Source organism: Nerophis lumbriciformis, linkage group LG11 (genome assembly GCF_033978685.3).
Source record: "Nerophis lumbriciformis linkage group LG11, RoL_Nlum_v2.1, whole genome shotgun sequence".
Lineage (NCBI taxonomy): Eukaryota > Metazoa > Chordata > Actinopteri > Syngnathiformes > Syngnathidae > Nerophis > Nerophis lumbriciformis.
The window spans coordinates 22,012,315-22,028,327 of NC_084558.2; the positions used below are offsets into that span (position 1 = coordinate 22,012,315).

Here is a 16,013-nt window from a genome sequence, read left to right on the forward strand (position 1 = left end):
CTCTTGCTATATATTATTTGGTACGAAAATTATGATAAAACAGGTTACAGGTTACTAAAGCTCCTCTTGACTGCTGAGTAAGCACAGAGATGGCCTAAAATATATATATTTTTAATTGATCCTTAATAAAAATACAAAAACATTTGGATAATGATGAATCTATTTAAAATCGGTGTAAATAGGAATTGGATGTGAATCAATATTATTTTTTTTCAACACCCCTACTGGCAATATCAAGCAAAATCTTGGGGGAAAAGTACTAAAGAACTGACTAACACAAATAATGTTGTAAAATAAAGAAATTATTGTATGCTCATGTATTGTACGTAGTGTATGAATGTATCATTTGACCAGTTGGTTTCTTCACACAGGTGTGCCGCGAGGACACAAGTACATCACTCCAGTCTGCTTCCCCTTTAATGCTTCCAGCACTCTGTCGTACCTACTGCCTGCCCTCCCACTCGTATATCATCACTGGGGGACTTGGGGGCTTCGGCCTTGAGCTTGCTCAGTGGCTGACGGAAAAAGGAGCCCGAAAACTGGTGCTTACTTCCAGATCTGGAATTAGGAATGGTATGGCATAATGCTTCAACTTAAACTTACTTAAAACCTGCACAGCTACAAAAAGTGAACATCTAAAACGGATCAATGATTTAAACTCAACGACGAAGTTACTTTTGAATACTAACTTGCAGATCAAGGCAAAGTTTTTTACTTTTTTTAACTCTTTGAATGACTGCTGTGTTGTCTGTTGTAATCAATATCAATCAATTATATATCAATGTACAACTAGAAGAATGTCAGCTAAATGTTGAACATGACTTATTTAGACAATTCAAACCAAGAGCACCTAAATGAGCAAATAAGGAGACAAGCAAGCAGTCAGAGACTACTGATGTGTGTGATACCACAGCTTTTTTCCCCGCCGATACCAAGTAAAATTCAGGCTGGTATCGGCGATACCAATACTTGGTGCAAATATACCTAATGTGTCTGGTAATATTATTAAAAAAGTAGTTTATTTCAAGTGTTGCTGCTCTTGGGGAATCATCTTCAACCAATATAAAGTCACAGAGCGTAACAAATGGATGGCCTTATTCTGCACTGAATGCATTATCTTATTTATATTCAACTCTGGATGTAGTCTCTCCAGATAACCTACAATAAAATTAAACAAACTTTTTTTATAATACTAAGTGACTTATTTTAATTGTCAGTCATTTTCTTACATAAACAAATGACAGCCTGAATGATTGAGCACAGCAGTTTGCCGCTGCGCTTGGGCATTACATACTTACCTAGGCGGAGGAAAAAGTAGTTCCTACTAATAGCGTTTCATTTAGACGAGATCGCAAGGATTTAGTTACTTTACAGTGTGTTCCTGGTAATTCTATACATTATCTCAGTATTGATCAGCACATCACTATCAGAGACCAGCGTATGTCAAGAATAATTTCATAAAACAAAATACCAAACTATCCCAAAAACAGCCCTTTTGAATGTACAGGTATCCTTCCTCCCATGCTAAAATTCACTGAACAAGCAGCTTCATCTACTTGATCCTGTAGCTAAGATATGTACATTAAAACCTTGATATCAGATACTTAATCTTAGATTTCCACTTCTTGTAGTGTAGCGAAAAGGAATGGACAATTAGACAGCACTGTTCTCCTCGTGATGCTGTAACTCCTCTATTTTAACTTTTGCTAGGTTACCAGGCAAAGCGTGTGCGTGAGTGGCGGAGTCAGAATGTGGACGTTTTGGTGTCCACCAGTGACGTCAGCACGCCGGAGGGAGCGGAGAAGCTCATCACCGAGGCCTGCAAGCTGGGCACAGTGGGCGGGGTCTTCCACCTTGCCATGGTAAGTCACTTTTTGTGCAATAGGGATTTGCTTAGGAGTTCCTTGGCCTACGTACAAGTTCCATTCCTACGAGGGCAACGAAAGTCGAGTTTTATTTGGAACAATGTCTAAATTAGACCACAGAACACTCAAAGGACTTGTAAAATACAATAGCAAAGAGATTAAATCCAAAAATGTAATAAAACAGTAGAAAACACCTGTTTGAAAGGGGGAAGTATCAACAATGAGACCACTATGCTGCTTAGTTATCACTGTCAACTTCATATGAGCACATGTTCATCTTTACCTTTGATGATGTTTGCTTGGACAGCAAGTGTTGGTGAGCATTTTTCCACTTTCAGAGCATTGTATTGCCATCAGATCTTGTCTGTCTCATGTTTGGAAGACATAAAAAAAAGGAAAAAAGTGAACTAAAAGGAATGAAAGTGACCATGTCTTTCCTCAATGTAGAGATGCGCGATGACCTGTTCCTCCGCCTACTTGTTGCCTACTTATTCTCTTTCTTTTTGTACAGCATCAATAGTATATGGTGGTGCGTATATAACAGTCTTGTGAAAAATTCCATGTTTAAAATGATATTTCCATGTATTTGAAGATTTGGAATTTGAAATGCATTGGCTTTAGAATGTTCATTTGGAATTGGAATTACTGGAAGTGGATTCCAAATAATCATAATTTAGAGAAATTCCTCATAACCAAATTATATGATTGGTTTAACAAATGTTTTGGCTTAAATACTAAAAATACTTACCGCAAACATTTTCCCACAATTTTCTATCATTTTAAATAGTAAATGGATTTTACTTTTATAGCGCTTTTCTGCCTTTAAGGTACTCAAAATGCTTTGACACTTTTTTCCACATTCACCTATTCACGCACACATTCACACACTGACGGCGGGAGCTGCCATGCAAGGCCCTAACCACGACCCATCAGGAGCAAGAGTAAAGTGTCTTGCTAAAGGACACAACGGACGGGACTAGGATGGCCGAAGCTGGGATCGAACCAGGAACCTTTAAGTTGCTGGCATGGCCGCTCTACCACCCGTGCCACGCTGTAAAGTAACAATATCCATTACTTTTACAATATTACCTACAAAAATGGCAAACATGCTAGCAGATAGCTTTAACTGAATTGTTCCAAAATTGGTGTGAATGCTTAAGATTTCAAACTCAAGGCCCAGGGGCCACATCTGGCCCGCCACATCATTTTATGTGGCCCCCGAAAGCTTTGAAAAGCTTTGCCATGTGGTTCGATAAGACTTTTCATCTTTCTTAATAAATGTATTTAAATGTTTACTAAACACATGCAATGCATGCAAATGCAGTTCTTAACTTGATATTATTTAAAACAACTATCTATTCCAAGATCAATTCCAGGGCAAAATTTCCCCGAGTGATACAGGGAAACATTTGATTGGTTAGACAGTTGCGCTGCATTTGAGTGCTGCTGAGACAAATTTGATTGGCCAAAATGCCGATGACTGGCCAATGTGTGGGGAAATTGCGGGGATTCTGCAAAGTTGCGAGGCCACGCATAATTTGGAGGGTTTAGTGTGTGAATGTGAGTGTGAATGAGGTGGTCACTTGTCCAGGGTGTACTCCGCCTTCTGCCCGGATGCAGCTGGGATAGGCTCCAGCCACCCCCGCGACCCTGAGAGGGACAAACGGTAGAAAATGGATGGATGGATGGTTGAATTTGTGTGAATATGGACGATCGCAAAATTCTGAAGGGACCGAATATCATGAATCGGCTTTTAAGGACTTTGTGACTGTGATGTGGCCCACTATGAAAATTAGTTTGACGTGACGTCCCTGGCTTAAAGCATAAATCACCTAAATTTACGAGTTTAATTGTGTGTAAGAGGGAGCTCGTAATTAAAAAATCTTGTGCCTCAAATTAGCGCCACTCATTGAAATTAGTTTAAATCAATTAATGCTTTCCCCCCACAAAACAGCAGAATGTTAAAATGTAACATGCCTTTCAGAAATGAAAACAACATTTTATATGACAAATATTGTATAAAAACAATACAATAGAATGTACTGAAAACTACTACAGTAGTTTTATTAAGTAGTCGGGTTGGGAATTGATAAGATTTTTCCGGTTTTGATTCCATTTTCGATTCTGCTTAACGATTTGGTTCCTTAACGGTTCTCTTATCAATTTTTACTTTGAAAAAAAAGAGGGAAAAGTGTGCATTAGCATCTATTTGGTTTAGTTTAGAGGTAACATGACCTTACAGTGAGGTCTCAAGAGACACATACGCGGCATAAAGATATATTTGTAAATAAATATAACAAATTAATATTCTTCTGTAGAATTTAATCATGGGCAAATTACACAAGAATGTAACATTTAGTAACATGTGATATTAACTTATCAACTCTTACCGATTTTAACTTATGTCAAGCCTTTATTTGTTATAAGTTTGATGATTATGGCAAACTTTGAATTAAAAATCTCAGAAAATGTAAAGGTTTCAAAAACCACAATGATCAGAATCATAACAAATAAAGGCTTGACATAGCTCACTTTGCATGTAGTGAGTTAATATCACAGATTTATTTCTTTAATTCAGTGAATATCATCCTGTTCTTCTTCTCAGCACTGTCCTTCACACTCACTTTCTTTGATTCCATGGTTGAAAAACAAAGTTATGTCCATCATTAGCTGTAAGCTAATGCTAGCTAAGCTAAGACTAAATGTTTTGAGCGGATCTTACGGGGTTCACTGTGACATCCGCTATGCCAACGAGAAGCGGCGAGGCTTGTAACTCAAATTTTTGCTAGCAACTTGAAGCATAACAGTTGCAGAGAAATAGCTCGTATCTCAAAACACTCATAAGTTGGGGCACTTGTGAAAACTTCTAAAATTTGTTTTATAGAAGTTGCTTTTATTTTTATTGTTGATAAAAAAATATTTGATGTAATAAATATGTGTACATGAAGTTCATAATGATAATATTTTTATGGACTCCTGAACACAATAGGGAGTTTGTATGATGGACTCTGCTTTGGTAAGTTTGAATCATGGAAAGGCAGAATCATAAATGTGGTGTCTCCATAAAATACACAATGTGGAGCTTTGCTTTCAAACCGCAAAACTCTCTGTTGGTGTCTAATTGCACAATGCAGAGTTCAAATAAACACCCAAAGATGGCAATAGCATAAACTAGGACCTAGTCAGTTAGTTTTTTTTCTATCATATGAGTCTTTCACACTTCTTGAATATTTGTTAGTACTTTTGCTAATTTTATACTTGTCCCTCCTTGTTTCCCATGCCTGCAGGTTTTGCAGGATGGCATGTTGGAGAATCTGACCCCTCAGCAGTTCAAAGCTGTTAACAAGCCTAAATATGATGGCACCATGAACTTGGACAAGTGAGACACACCACACTTCCATCATCCTTCTCTTAATAAGAAAAGTAGATTGGGTATGTGAAGCCTCTCTCTCTTTCTCTCTCTAGAGCCACAAGAAATTCATGTCCAGGACTGGCTTACTTCGTGGCGTTCTCCTCAGTCAGCTGCGGCCGTGGCAACGCCGGACAAAGCAACTACGGTTACGCAAACTCCGCCATGGAGCGCTTGTGCGAGAAGCGGCGCCACGACGGCCTCCCCGGTCTCGCAATCCAATGGGGCGCCATTGGTGATGTGGGCGTGGTGCTTGAAACCATGGGTGGAAATGACGCAGTGATTGGCGGCACCCTACCGCAGCGCATTGCCTCCTGCCTGGATGTGCTCGACCACTTTCTGTGCCAGCAGAGGCCGGTGGTGTCCAGCTTTGTGCTGGCAGAGCGCACAGTCGTAAAGAGTGAGGCAGGAAGCCAGAAGGACTTGGTGGAAGCTGTCGCACACATTCTGGGTAATATTTAGATTGTAACCTTTATTACTTGCACGTGTTTAGTATTGGTGTATCTAGTTAAAAGGGTTCATAGCACGTTCATTTTGGCCCTCTTCCTTTAGGTGTGCGGGATATTAACAGCTTAAACGCTGATGCCTCACTGGCTGACTTAGGCCTCGACTCCTTAATGGGTGTGGAGGTCCGACAGACTCTCGAGCGTGACTATGACATTGTTATGGCCATGAGAGAGATTCGGCAGTTGACCATCAATAAGCTTCGTGAACTGTCCAGTAAGAAGCCGGAAGGATCCAATGGTATTGATAATAATTAGAACTCTGTATTGAAAATGTTATTGTTTTACATTTGAATTCACTGAAGGGGATTTTTGTATTCCACAGTGAAAAAGGACGTCATGCGCACATTGTCAGAGTCGGATCTGACGGAGCTGCTTGTCAACCCGGACGACCCCACAGTGACGCCTCTCAACAATGTGCAGAGCCAGGAGAGGCCACTGTTCCTCGTCCATCCCATTGAGGGTTCTATTGCTGCTTTTAAGGCGCTTGCCTCCAAGCTCAGCATGCCTTGCTATGGCTTGCAGTGCACCAAAGGTAATGTCTAGTTGTGTTTAGTGTTGACAAAAGGGCATAAAGCAATATCAACAGACCTGAAGTTGAGCCAGAAATGTAAGTGCTGAATAAAAAAAAGAATATATATGTATATATGTGTGTATGTATAAATATATATACTGTATATATATATATATATATATATATATATATATATATATATATATATGTATATATATATATATATATATATATATATATATATATATATATATATATATATATATGTATGTATACACACACACATAAATATGTATGTATACACATATATGTATATATATATATATATATATATATATATATATATATATATATATATATATATATATAGTATACTGTGTATATATATATATATTGTATATATATACACACACACTAGTGTTGTCCCAATACCAATATTTTGGTACTGGTACCAAAATTATTTTGATACTTTTTGGTACTTTTCTAAATAAAGGGGACCGGTACATTTCAGAGGCGGTATAGTGCCGAATATGATTCATTAGTATCGCAGTACTATACTATACTAATACAGGTACACCGTACAACCCTAATACACATATGTATGTATATATATATATATATATATATATATATATATATATATATATATATATATATATACACATACATACATACAGTCAAACCTGTGTTAGCAGCCTATGCCCGTGGCAGTCACAAAAATTACCCCCGCAAAACAAAGTAGTGTTATATAACTTGTCTATAGTGGCCACCTGTTGTCATTTTGCATCCCAAAGTATTCGTTTTATAGCAGCCACCAATATAAACATTTGCCATACCACGGTCCGCGAAATAACATTTCTTAAACGGGTTTTGCGGTGGCCACAACGGGATCCCAACCGGGGGGGTCGCACGTAGCCAGACCATGCAGCCGCACCGAGACTCAGCAAGTCTCATGGAAGCTCCCCTAAGCTTTGCGGAGTTTACTAATCCCCAAAAGTCTGGCATGAATGCAAAACAGCATCCTATTCACGTGAGCAACAATGAGCCGGCTCAAATTCAATAGCATTGTTCATGTTTAGAAAGCTTGCAAAACTGTATTTTAGAAAAAGGGTTTACTACAATTCTGGATACATGCACACTTACATGTACACATATTTGTTTAAAGGTCAACGTGTAGGGAAATAAAAAATGGCGGCCAACCTGCATATAGTGGTCCCCTGTTTATAGAGGTCACTTTCTTTGTTTCCCTTGAGTGGTCACTATAGACAGGTTTGACTGTATGAATGTGTGTATGTATATGTGTGTGTCTACCTTAAATGGCGATCCGATATGAATCGCGATACATGGGTTACGATACGATTTGCTGACAATACTTTTTAAAACATTACGATTCGATGCAGATGTAGTAAGCTTTGCATGGTGAAAAGAAAATTAAATGTATCATGTCAGAACAATGTCATGTGTTTATTTTTTAAACAGACAAATACAAAACAGGCCGTTCCTGTATTATTAGCAAGTAGTAGAACGATCAACTTCAAGGCATTGTAATCCATAAAAGAAAAGAAAATATGTGTGAGTTGATAAATGCAAATTATGATTAGAACTGTACATGTATTTTCCTCTGTTGATTCTTAGTTTAGTTGTATTTTTATTTCTACTACAAAAGACTAACAGGTGGAGATATTCACGAACAAACCAAACTTATTGACTGGCTCATTAACATGAACCAAAAGTTTGTTTTTATTTGAAGCATACATCTCAACCAAGGCAGAAACAGCGGCAACTTTGCACAGAGTGGGTGTGGGTCTCCTCTCTCCTCTGCCGAGAATGGAATGGACTTCATTGTCATTGCACTTAAAAGTACAACAAAATGTGTTTTCAGTACAAGTTGTTTAAGAGCAGACATTCCGTAGACAGGGCACCGCTTGTATATTGAGGACATTAGAGTGTTATGTACTTTCATGTCACCAAACATGCAAAAATAATTGCTAGATTTGTCGCTTTTAAGAAAGAAAGTCACTAAGAGAAGTTGGAAAGATTTTAGATTCAGCGAGAAAGTTGCCAAGATGACAACACTGCGCTGAGGTGTGTGTGAATAATAAAGACATTGCTTTTGATTGGTTTATATTTCATGGTATTCTCGTATTATGTCATCACAGAAGTCTCGCAGGATTAGAGTAGCCATATGTTGTATCAGATCCACAACCAACCCATTCATAACTTTCCAACCGGACATCAACCGATCCATACTATATATAGATCAGTCCAGAGGCTTGCCAAACGATGCATTCATATCTCTAAAGTTAAAATTGGTTATTGGTTTGTACCGATGAATTTTTACACCCCTAGTGTGTGTGTGTGTGTGTGTGTGTGTGTGTGTGTATATATATATATATATATATATGTGTGTGTATATATATATATATATATATATATATATATATATATATATATATATATATATACACACACACACACACACACACACACACACTAGGGGTGTAAAAATTCATCGGTACAAACCAATAACCAATTTTAACTTTAGAGATATGAATGCATCGTTTGGCAAGCCTCTGGACTGATCTATATATAGTATGGATCGGTTGATGTCCGGTTGGAAAGTTATGAATGGGTTGGTTGTGGATCTGATACAACATATGGCTACTCTATATATATGGCTACTCTATATATATATATATATATATATATATATATATATATATATACACACACACACACACACATCGCGGGGGGTCCTGGAGCCTATCCCAGGTGCACTCTGGCAGAAGGCGGGGTACACCCTAGACAAGTCACCACTTCATCGTATATACAGTACATGCCAAAAGTTTGGACACACCTTCTCATTTCAATGCGTTTTCTTTATTTTTATGACTATTTACATTGTCACTAAAGGCATCAAAACTATGACACCTGTGAAGTGAAAACCATTTCAGGTGACTATCTCTTAAAGCTCATCGAGAGAATGCCACGAGTGTGCAAAACAGTAATCAGAGCAAAGGGTGGCTATTTTTAGGGAAACTAGAATATTAGACATGTTTTCAATTATTTCACCTTTTTTTGTTAAGTACATAACTCCACATGTGTTCATTCATAGTTTTGATGCCTTCAGTGACAATCTACAATGTAAATAGTCATGAAAATAACGAAAACCCATTGAATGAGGTGTGTCCAAACCTTTGGCCTGTACTGTGTGTATATGTATATATAAATGTAATAATGTGTGTATATATACATATATATATATATATATATATATATATATATATATATATCCATCCATCCATTTTCTACCGCTTATTCCCTTTGGGGTCGCGGGGGGCGCTGGAGCCTATCTCAGCTACAATCGGGCGGAAGGCGGGGTACACCCTGGACAAGTCGCCACCTCATCGCAGGGCCAACACAGATAGACAGACAACATTCATATGTTATATATATATATATATGTTATATATATATGTATATATATATATATATATATATATATATATATATATATATACTCCTCTCTGAGCTGCCACCTTAACGTGGTAGAGGAGTTTGCGTGTCCCAATGATCCTAGGAGCTATGTTGTCCGGGGGCTTTATGCCCCCTGGTAGGGTCTCCCAAGACAAACTGGTCCTAGGTGAGGGATCAGACAAAGAGCGGCTCGAAGACCTCCATGAATAATAAAAAACAAGGACCCAGATTTCCCTCGCCCGGACGCGGGTCACCGGGGCCCCCCTCTGGAGCCAGGCCCGGAGGTGGGGCACGATGGCGAGCACCTGGTGGCCGGGCCTGTCCCCATGGGGCCCGGCCGGGCACAGCCCGAAGAGGCAACGTGGGTCCCCCTTCCAATGGGCTCACCACCCATAGCAGGGGTCATAGAGGTCGGGTGCGATGTGAGCTGGGCGGCAGCCGAAGGCAGGGCACTTGGCGGTCCGATCCTCGGCTACAGAAGTTAGCTCTTGGGACGTGGAACGTCACCTTGCTGGGGGGGAAGGAGCCTGAGCTAGTGCGCGAAGTGGAGAAGTTCCGGCTAGATATAGTCGGACTCACTTCGACGCACAGCAAGGGCTCTGGAACCAGTTCTCTCGAGAGGGGCTTGACTCTCTTCCACTCTGGCGTTGCCGGCAGTGAGAGGCGACGGGCTGGGGTGGCAATTCTTGTTTCCCCCCGGCTCAGAGCCTGTACGTTGGAGTTCAACCCGGTGGACGAGAGGGTAGCTTCCCTCCGCCTTTGGGTGGGGGAACGGGTCCTGACTGTGGTTTGCGCTTACGCGCCAAGCCGCAGCTCAGAGTACCCACCCTTTTTGGATTCACTCGAGGGAGTACTTGAGACTGCTCTCCCGGGCGATTCCCTCGTGCTACTGGGGGACTTCAATGCTCATGTTGGCAACGACAGTGAAACCTGGAGAGGCGTGATTGGGAAGAATGGCTGCCCGGATCTGAACCCGAGCGGTGTTTTGTTATTGGACTTTTGTGCCCGTCACAGATTGTCCATAACGAACACCATGTTCAAACATAAGGGTGTCCATATGTGCACTTGGCACCAGGACACCCTAGGCCGCAGTTCCATGATCGACTTTGTAGTTGTGTCATCGGATTTGCGGCCTCATGTTTTAGACACTCGGGTGAAGAGAGGGGCGGAGCTTTCTACCGATCACCACCTGGTGGTGAGTTGGCTGCGATGGTGGGGGAGGGTGCCGGACAGACCTGGCAGGCCCAAACGCATTGTGAGGGTTTGCTGGGAACGTCTGGCAGAGTCTCCTGTCAGAGAGAGTTTCAATTCCCACCTCCGGAAGAACTTTGAACATGTCACGAGGGAGGTGCTGGACATTGAGTCCGAATGGACCATGTTTCGCGCCTCTATTGTCGAGGCGGCTGATTGGAGCTGTGGCCGCAAGGTAGTTGGTGCTTGTCGTGGCGGTAATCCTAGAACCCGTTGGTGGACACCGGCGGTGAGGGATGCCGTCAAGCTGAAGAAGGAGTCCTATCGGGTTCTTTTGGCTCATAGGACTCCTGAGGCAGCGGACAGGTACCGACAGGCCAAGCGGTCTGCGGCTTCAGCGGTCGCAGAGGCAAAAACTCGGACATGGGAGGAGTTCGGGGAAGCCATGGAAAACGACTTCCGGACGGCTTCGAAGCAATTCTGGACCACCATCCGCCGCCTCAGGAAGGGGAAGCAGTGCAGTGTCAACACCGTGTATGGTGGGGATGGTGCTCTGCTGACCTCGACTGCGGATGTTGTGGATCGGTGGAGGGAATACTTCGAAGACCTCCTCAATCCCACCAACACGTCTTCTTATGAGGAAGCAGTGCCTGGGGAGTCTGTGGTGGGCTCTCCTATTTCTGGGGATGAGGTTGCTGAGGTAGTTAAAAAGCTCCTCGGTGGCAAGGCCCCAGGGGTAGATGAGATCCGCCCGGAGTTCCTTAAGGCTCTGGATGCTGTGGGGCTGTCTTGGTTGACAAGACTCTGCAGCATCGCGTGGACATCGGGGGCGGTACCTCTGGATTGGCAGACCGGGGTGGTGGTTCCTCTCTTTAAGAAGGGGAACCGGAGGGTGTGCTCTAACTATCGTGGGATCACACTCCTCAGCCTTCCCGGTAAGGTCTATTCAGGTGTACTGGAGAGGAGGCTACGCCGGATAGTCGAACCTCGGATTCAGGAGGAACAGTGTGGTTTTCGTCCTGGTCGTGGAACTGTGGACCAGCTCTATACTCTCGGCAGGGTCCTTGAGGGTGCATGGGAGTTTGCCCAACCAGTCTACATGTGTTTTGTGGACTTGGAGAAGGCATTCGACCGTGTCCCTCGGGAAGTCCTGTGGGGAGTGCTCAGAGAGTATGGGGTATTGGACTGTCTGATTGTGGCAGTCCGCTCCCTGTATGCTCAGTGCCAGAGTTTGGTCCGCATTGCCGGCAGTAAGTCGGACACGTTTCCAGTGAGGGTTGGACTCCGCCAAGGCTGCCCTTTGTCACCGATTCTGTTCATAACTTTTATGGACAGAATTTCTAGGTGCAGTCAAGGCGTTGAGGGGATCTGGTTTGGTGGCTGCAGGATTAGGTCTCTGCTTTTTGCAGATGATGTGGTCCTGATGGCTTCATCTGGCCAGGATCTTCAGCTCTCACTGGATCGGTTCGCAGCCGAGTGTGAAGCGACTGGGATGAGAATCAGCACCTCCAAGTCCGAGTCCATGGTTCTCGCCCGGAAAAGGGTGGAGTGCCATCTCCGGGTTGGGGAGGAGATCTTGCCCCAAGTGGAGGAGTTCAAGTACCTCGGAGTCTTGTTCACGAGTGAGGGAAGAGTGGATCGTGAGATCGACAGGCGGATCGGTGCGGCGTCTTCAGTAATGCGGACGCTGTATCGATCCGTTGTGGTGAAGAAGGAGCTGAGCCGGAAGGCAAAGCTCTCAATTTACCAGTCGATCTACGTTCCCATCCTCACCTATGGTCATGAGCTTTGGGTTATGACCGAAAGGACAAGATCACGGGTACAAGCGGCCGAAATGAGTTTCCTCCGCCGGGTGGCGGGGCTCTCCCTTAGAGATAGGGTGAGAAGCTCTGCCATCCGGGGGGAGCTCAAAGTAAAGCCGCTGCTCCTCCACATCGAGAGGAGCCAGATGAGGTGGTTCGGGCATCTGGTCAGGATGCCACCCGAACGCCTCCCTAGGGAGGTGTTTAGGGCACGTCCGACCGGTAGGAGGCCGCGGGGAAGACCCAGGACACGTTGGAAAGACTATATCTCCCGGCTGGCCTGGGAACGCCTCGGGGTCCCACAGGAAAAGCTGGACGAAGTGGCTGGGGAGAGGGAAGTCTGGGCTTCCTTGCTTAGGCTGCTGCCCCCGCGACCCGACCTCGGATAAGCGGAAGAAGATGGATGGATGGATGGATATATATATATATATATGTGTGTGTGTGTGTGTGTGTACATGTACATATTTATGTATATACAGTATGTGTGTGTGTGTTTGTGTGTGTGTGTGTGTGTGTGTGTGTGTGTGTGTGTATATATATATATATATATATATATATTATATATATATATACACACACATATATGTGGGTGTGTGTATGTGTATATATATATATATATATATATATATATATATATATATATATATATATATATATATATAGATATATATATATAGACAGACATACAGTCAAACCTGTTTTTGACTAGCTTTTCTGCAGTAGGAATTTAAAAACGACAAAGCGCACCTTTTGTTTAGAGGATCTTGGCATATCGCTTGTATTTTAATTTATGACTAGCAACTTATGTCGGTAAAGTAAATCTCTTAAGGTATGGCAGATCCTTGAATTAGAATGTTAACCTCCTGAGAGTCAGTGTAATCTAATACAGTGTTTGTGTTTTGCATATCAGGGCAAATTATTTCCGGAAATTCAGAATTGTTACAAAATGGACCAAACCAAATGTCTGCTGCAGAGGACGTTGGTTCTCAAACTGAAAATAATCGTGAAAGATGTTGGTTCTCAAACTGAAAATAATCGTGAAAGAAGTCCACTCTTTAGCTTTATGGAAATGTGGCCATCCAGAACAATTCAGTTAAATAACCCTATCTTGCTCATTTTGACAATCTGCCATGTGAATTAATTGCTGTATTGGTATAATTAAAAAAATATTCATAATGTTCCTCCCTTCCTTTTCCAGCTGCTCCTTTGGACAGCATACAGTCTCTGGCGGCGTACTACGTGGACTGCATCAGACAAGTTCAGCCAGACGGGCTGTATCGAATTGCTGGCTACTCGTTTGGTGCCTGCGTGGCGTTTGAAATGTGCTCTCAGCTGCAGAACCAGAAACGGCCTGTGGAGCATCTTTTTCTGTTTGATGGATCACACTCTTATGTGGCAGCCTATACGCAGGTTAGTGATGCAAGTAGACTGAGAAATCCACACCATGTTCAAGATTAACATCAAACAAACTAAGAACATTCACTGATTTGAAATATTTGTCAGATTCACTCTGGAAAACAATTCAATCCAACCGCAGTTTTTTGTGCCTGTGAGGTTCGGTGGCTGGGAGGTTGGTTTTGAATGCAAATGCGCAGACAAAAAACGACTTCTATTGCATTGGCAACGTTCGTAAGCACTGGTGGACAAAGTGGGGGTGGGAATGTAAAACTAAATCACTTTGTGAAGGCAGGAAAACGGCGCATAACATTCTCAACCATACCTACCAGAAAGGGGTTGGAGGAATAGGTAACGAGACGTGACTATCAAAAAACGCTGTACAGACAGCAGCCACTATCTGTGACTGTACGTAAGGAATCATGCAGAGAAATGCAGATGGAACCAAAATACACACAGGAGTGAGAAGGAATCGTGAATGAGAAGTGAACTATCTGGCGTCTTCCTGCTGCAGCTGCTGTTCAAGCGTGGCTTGTTGTTACGCCCGGGGAAGAGACAAACAGGCAATCACAAGAATAAAAGCATAAGACCGTCAATTTCTGTGTGGAAATGTAGCGTTTATATTGCTGATGATGAAGTATCAAAGTCATGAAACTTGTAGGGTCATGTGATATCTATACAATTCAGTTCAGTTAAAGACCAACTTTTGCTCAAAACCTGAGATTGGAACACAAACTGTCAACTATTCCATGTTGGTAATAATAAGTCAATCCCCTATTAAAGATGGGGTACCTAAATATATTTTGTAACTGGAAAAAAAATCATATTAGCATCATACAGTATATTGTAACAGTAGTCATTTCTTTTAAAAAAATGTTTACGTCTGCGTGCTGTTCGTGCCTTAGAATTAAGTGTTTTAGTAGATAAAATCCCGGAAGACAAATTAATTTGTCTTCTTGGTGGTCAACCCCTCCATATCCAATCACAGGATTTAGAGCGCGGGTGTCAAACTCATTTCAGCTCAGGGGCCACATAGAGGAAAATCTTTTCCCAAGTGGGCCGGACTAATAAAATCATGGCATAATAACTTAAGAATAAAGACAAAGTCAGATTGTTTTCTTTGTTTAAAAATATCCCAAGCACATTCTGAAAATGGACAAATCATAATGTTTTTTTTTTTTACATTTACATGTTGCAGTTAAAAGTATTCTATTTTCATTTGTCGTTATTCATACTTTCTGAATAAATGATGTGATGAATGTTCATCATAATGATTGGTGGATTTAAGTTTTAAAATTCTCCCATTGGTGTTAATTTTTATTCCATCGAAAGACGAAATGAATAATAAAATCAAAATCAAATTACAGGATATTTTTAATGTTATTTACAAATTTGCCTAAACTGATCTACAACAAAACTTTTGAGTTTGGACTTGTTTCATTAATCACACATGAAGTTAGAAGAGGATCCATATTATTTCAGCATATTTGTGCGCCAAGAAAATGTGTCCCCACAGTCATAAGTACAACACGAAATGTATGGATTATCAAAAGCATTTTTTGGGGTGTAGAAATGTCACAGGTTACATTACCAATAACATCTTTGACAATCAAAGCATGAACGTAACAGTCCACATGTTGTATACTATAACTAATAAGCTGCGTAAGTACGTAGTGTCCAAACATTGACTGTTGCCTGTATCTTAACAGGGCTTATAGCTCCGCCCTCTCTAAAGGGAATACAAAGAATTGATTTTGCGACATCCAGTGGACACATTTAAAACAGCAGTTTCTTTCATTAAAAAATTTCAGGTCATTTTTATACTTGGCAAACTCATCTGGCGGATCGGATAAAACC

At 41.6% G+C, this 16,013-nt stretch overlaps 1 protein-coding gene across 1 annotated transcript in view; it reads left to right on the plus strand.

Moving 5' to 3' along the window:
* fasn (fatty acid synthase) overlaps positions 1-16,013 on the plus strand; it is an 88,042-nt gene that overhangs the window by 64,567 nt on the left and 7,462 nt on the right. Inside the window, exons 33-39 of the mRNA XM_061967060.2 lie at positions 372-573; positions 1,711-1,862; positions 5,153-5,244; positions 5,331-5,725; positions 5,827-6,018; positions 6,103-6,312; positions 13,960-14,171. Of these exons, the coding sequence (XP_061823044.1) occupies positions 372-573; positions 1,711-1,862; positions 5,153-5,244; positions 5,331-5,725; positions 5,827-6,018; positions 6,103-6,312; positions 13,960-14,171 (1,455 nt within the window). The remainder of the gene's footprint in view (positions 1-371; positions 574-1,710; positions 1,863-5,152; positions 5,245-5,330; positions 5,726-5,826; positions 6,019-6,102; positions 6,313-13,959; positions 14,172-16,013) is intronic.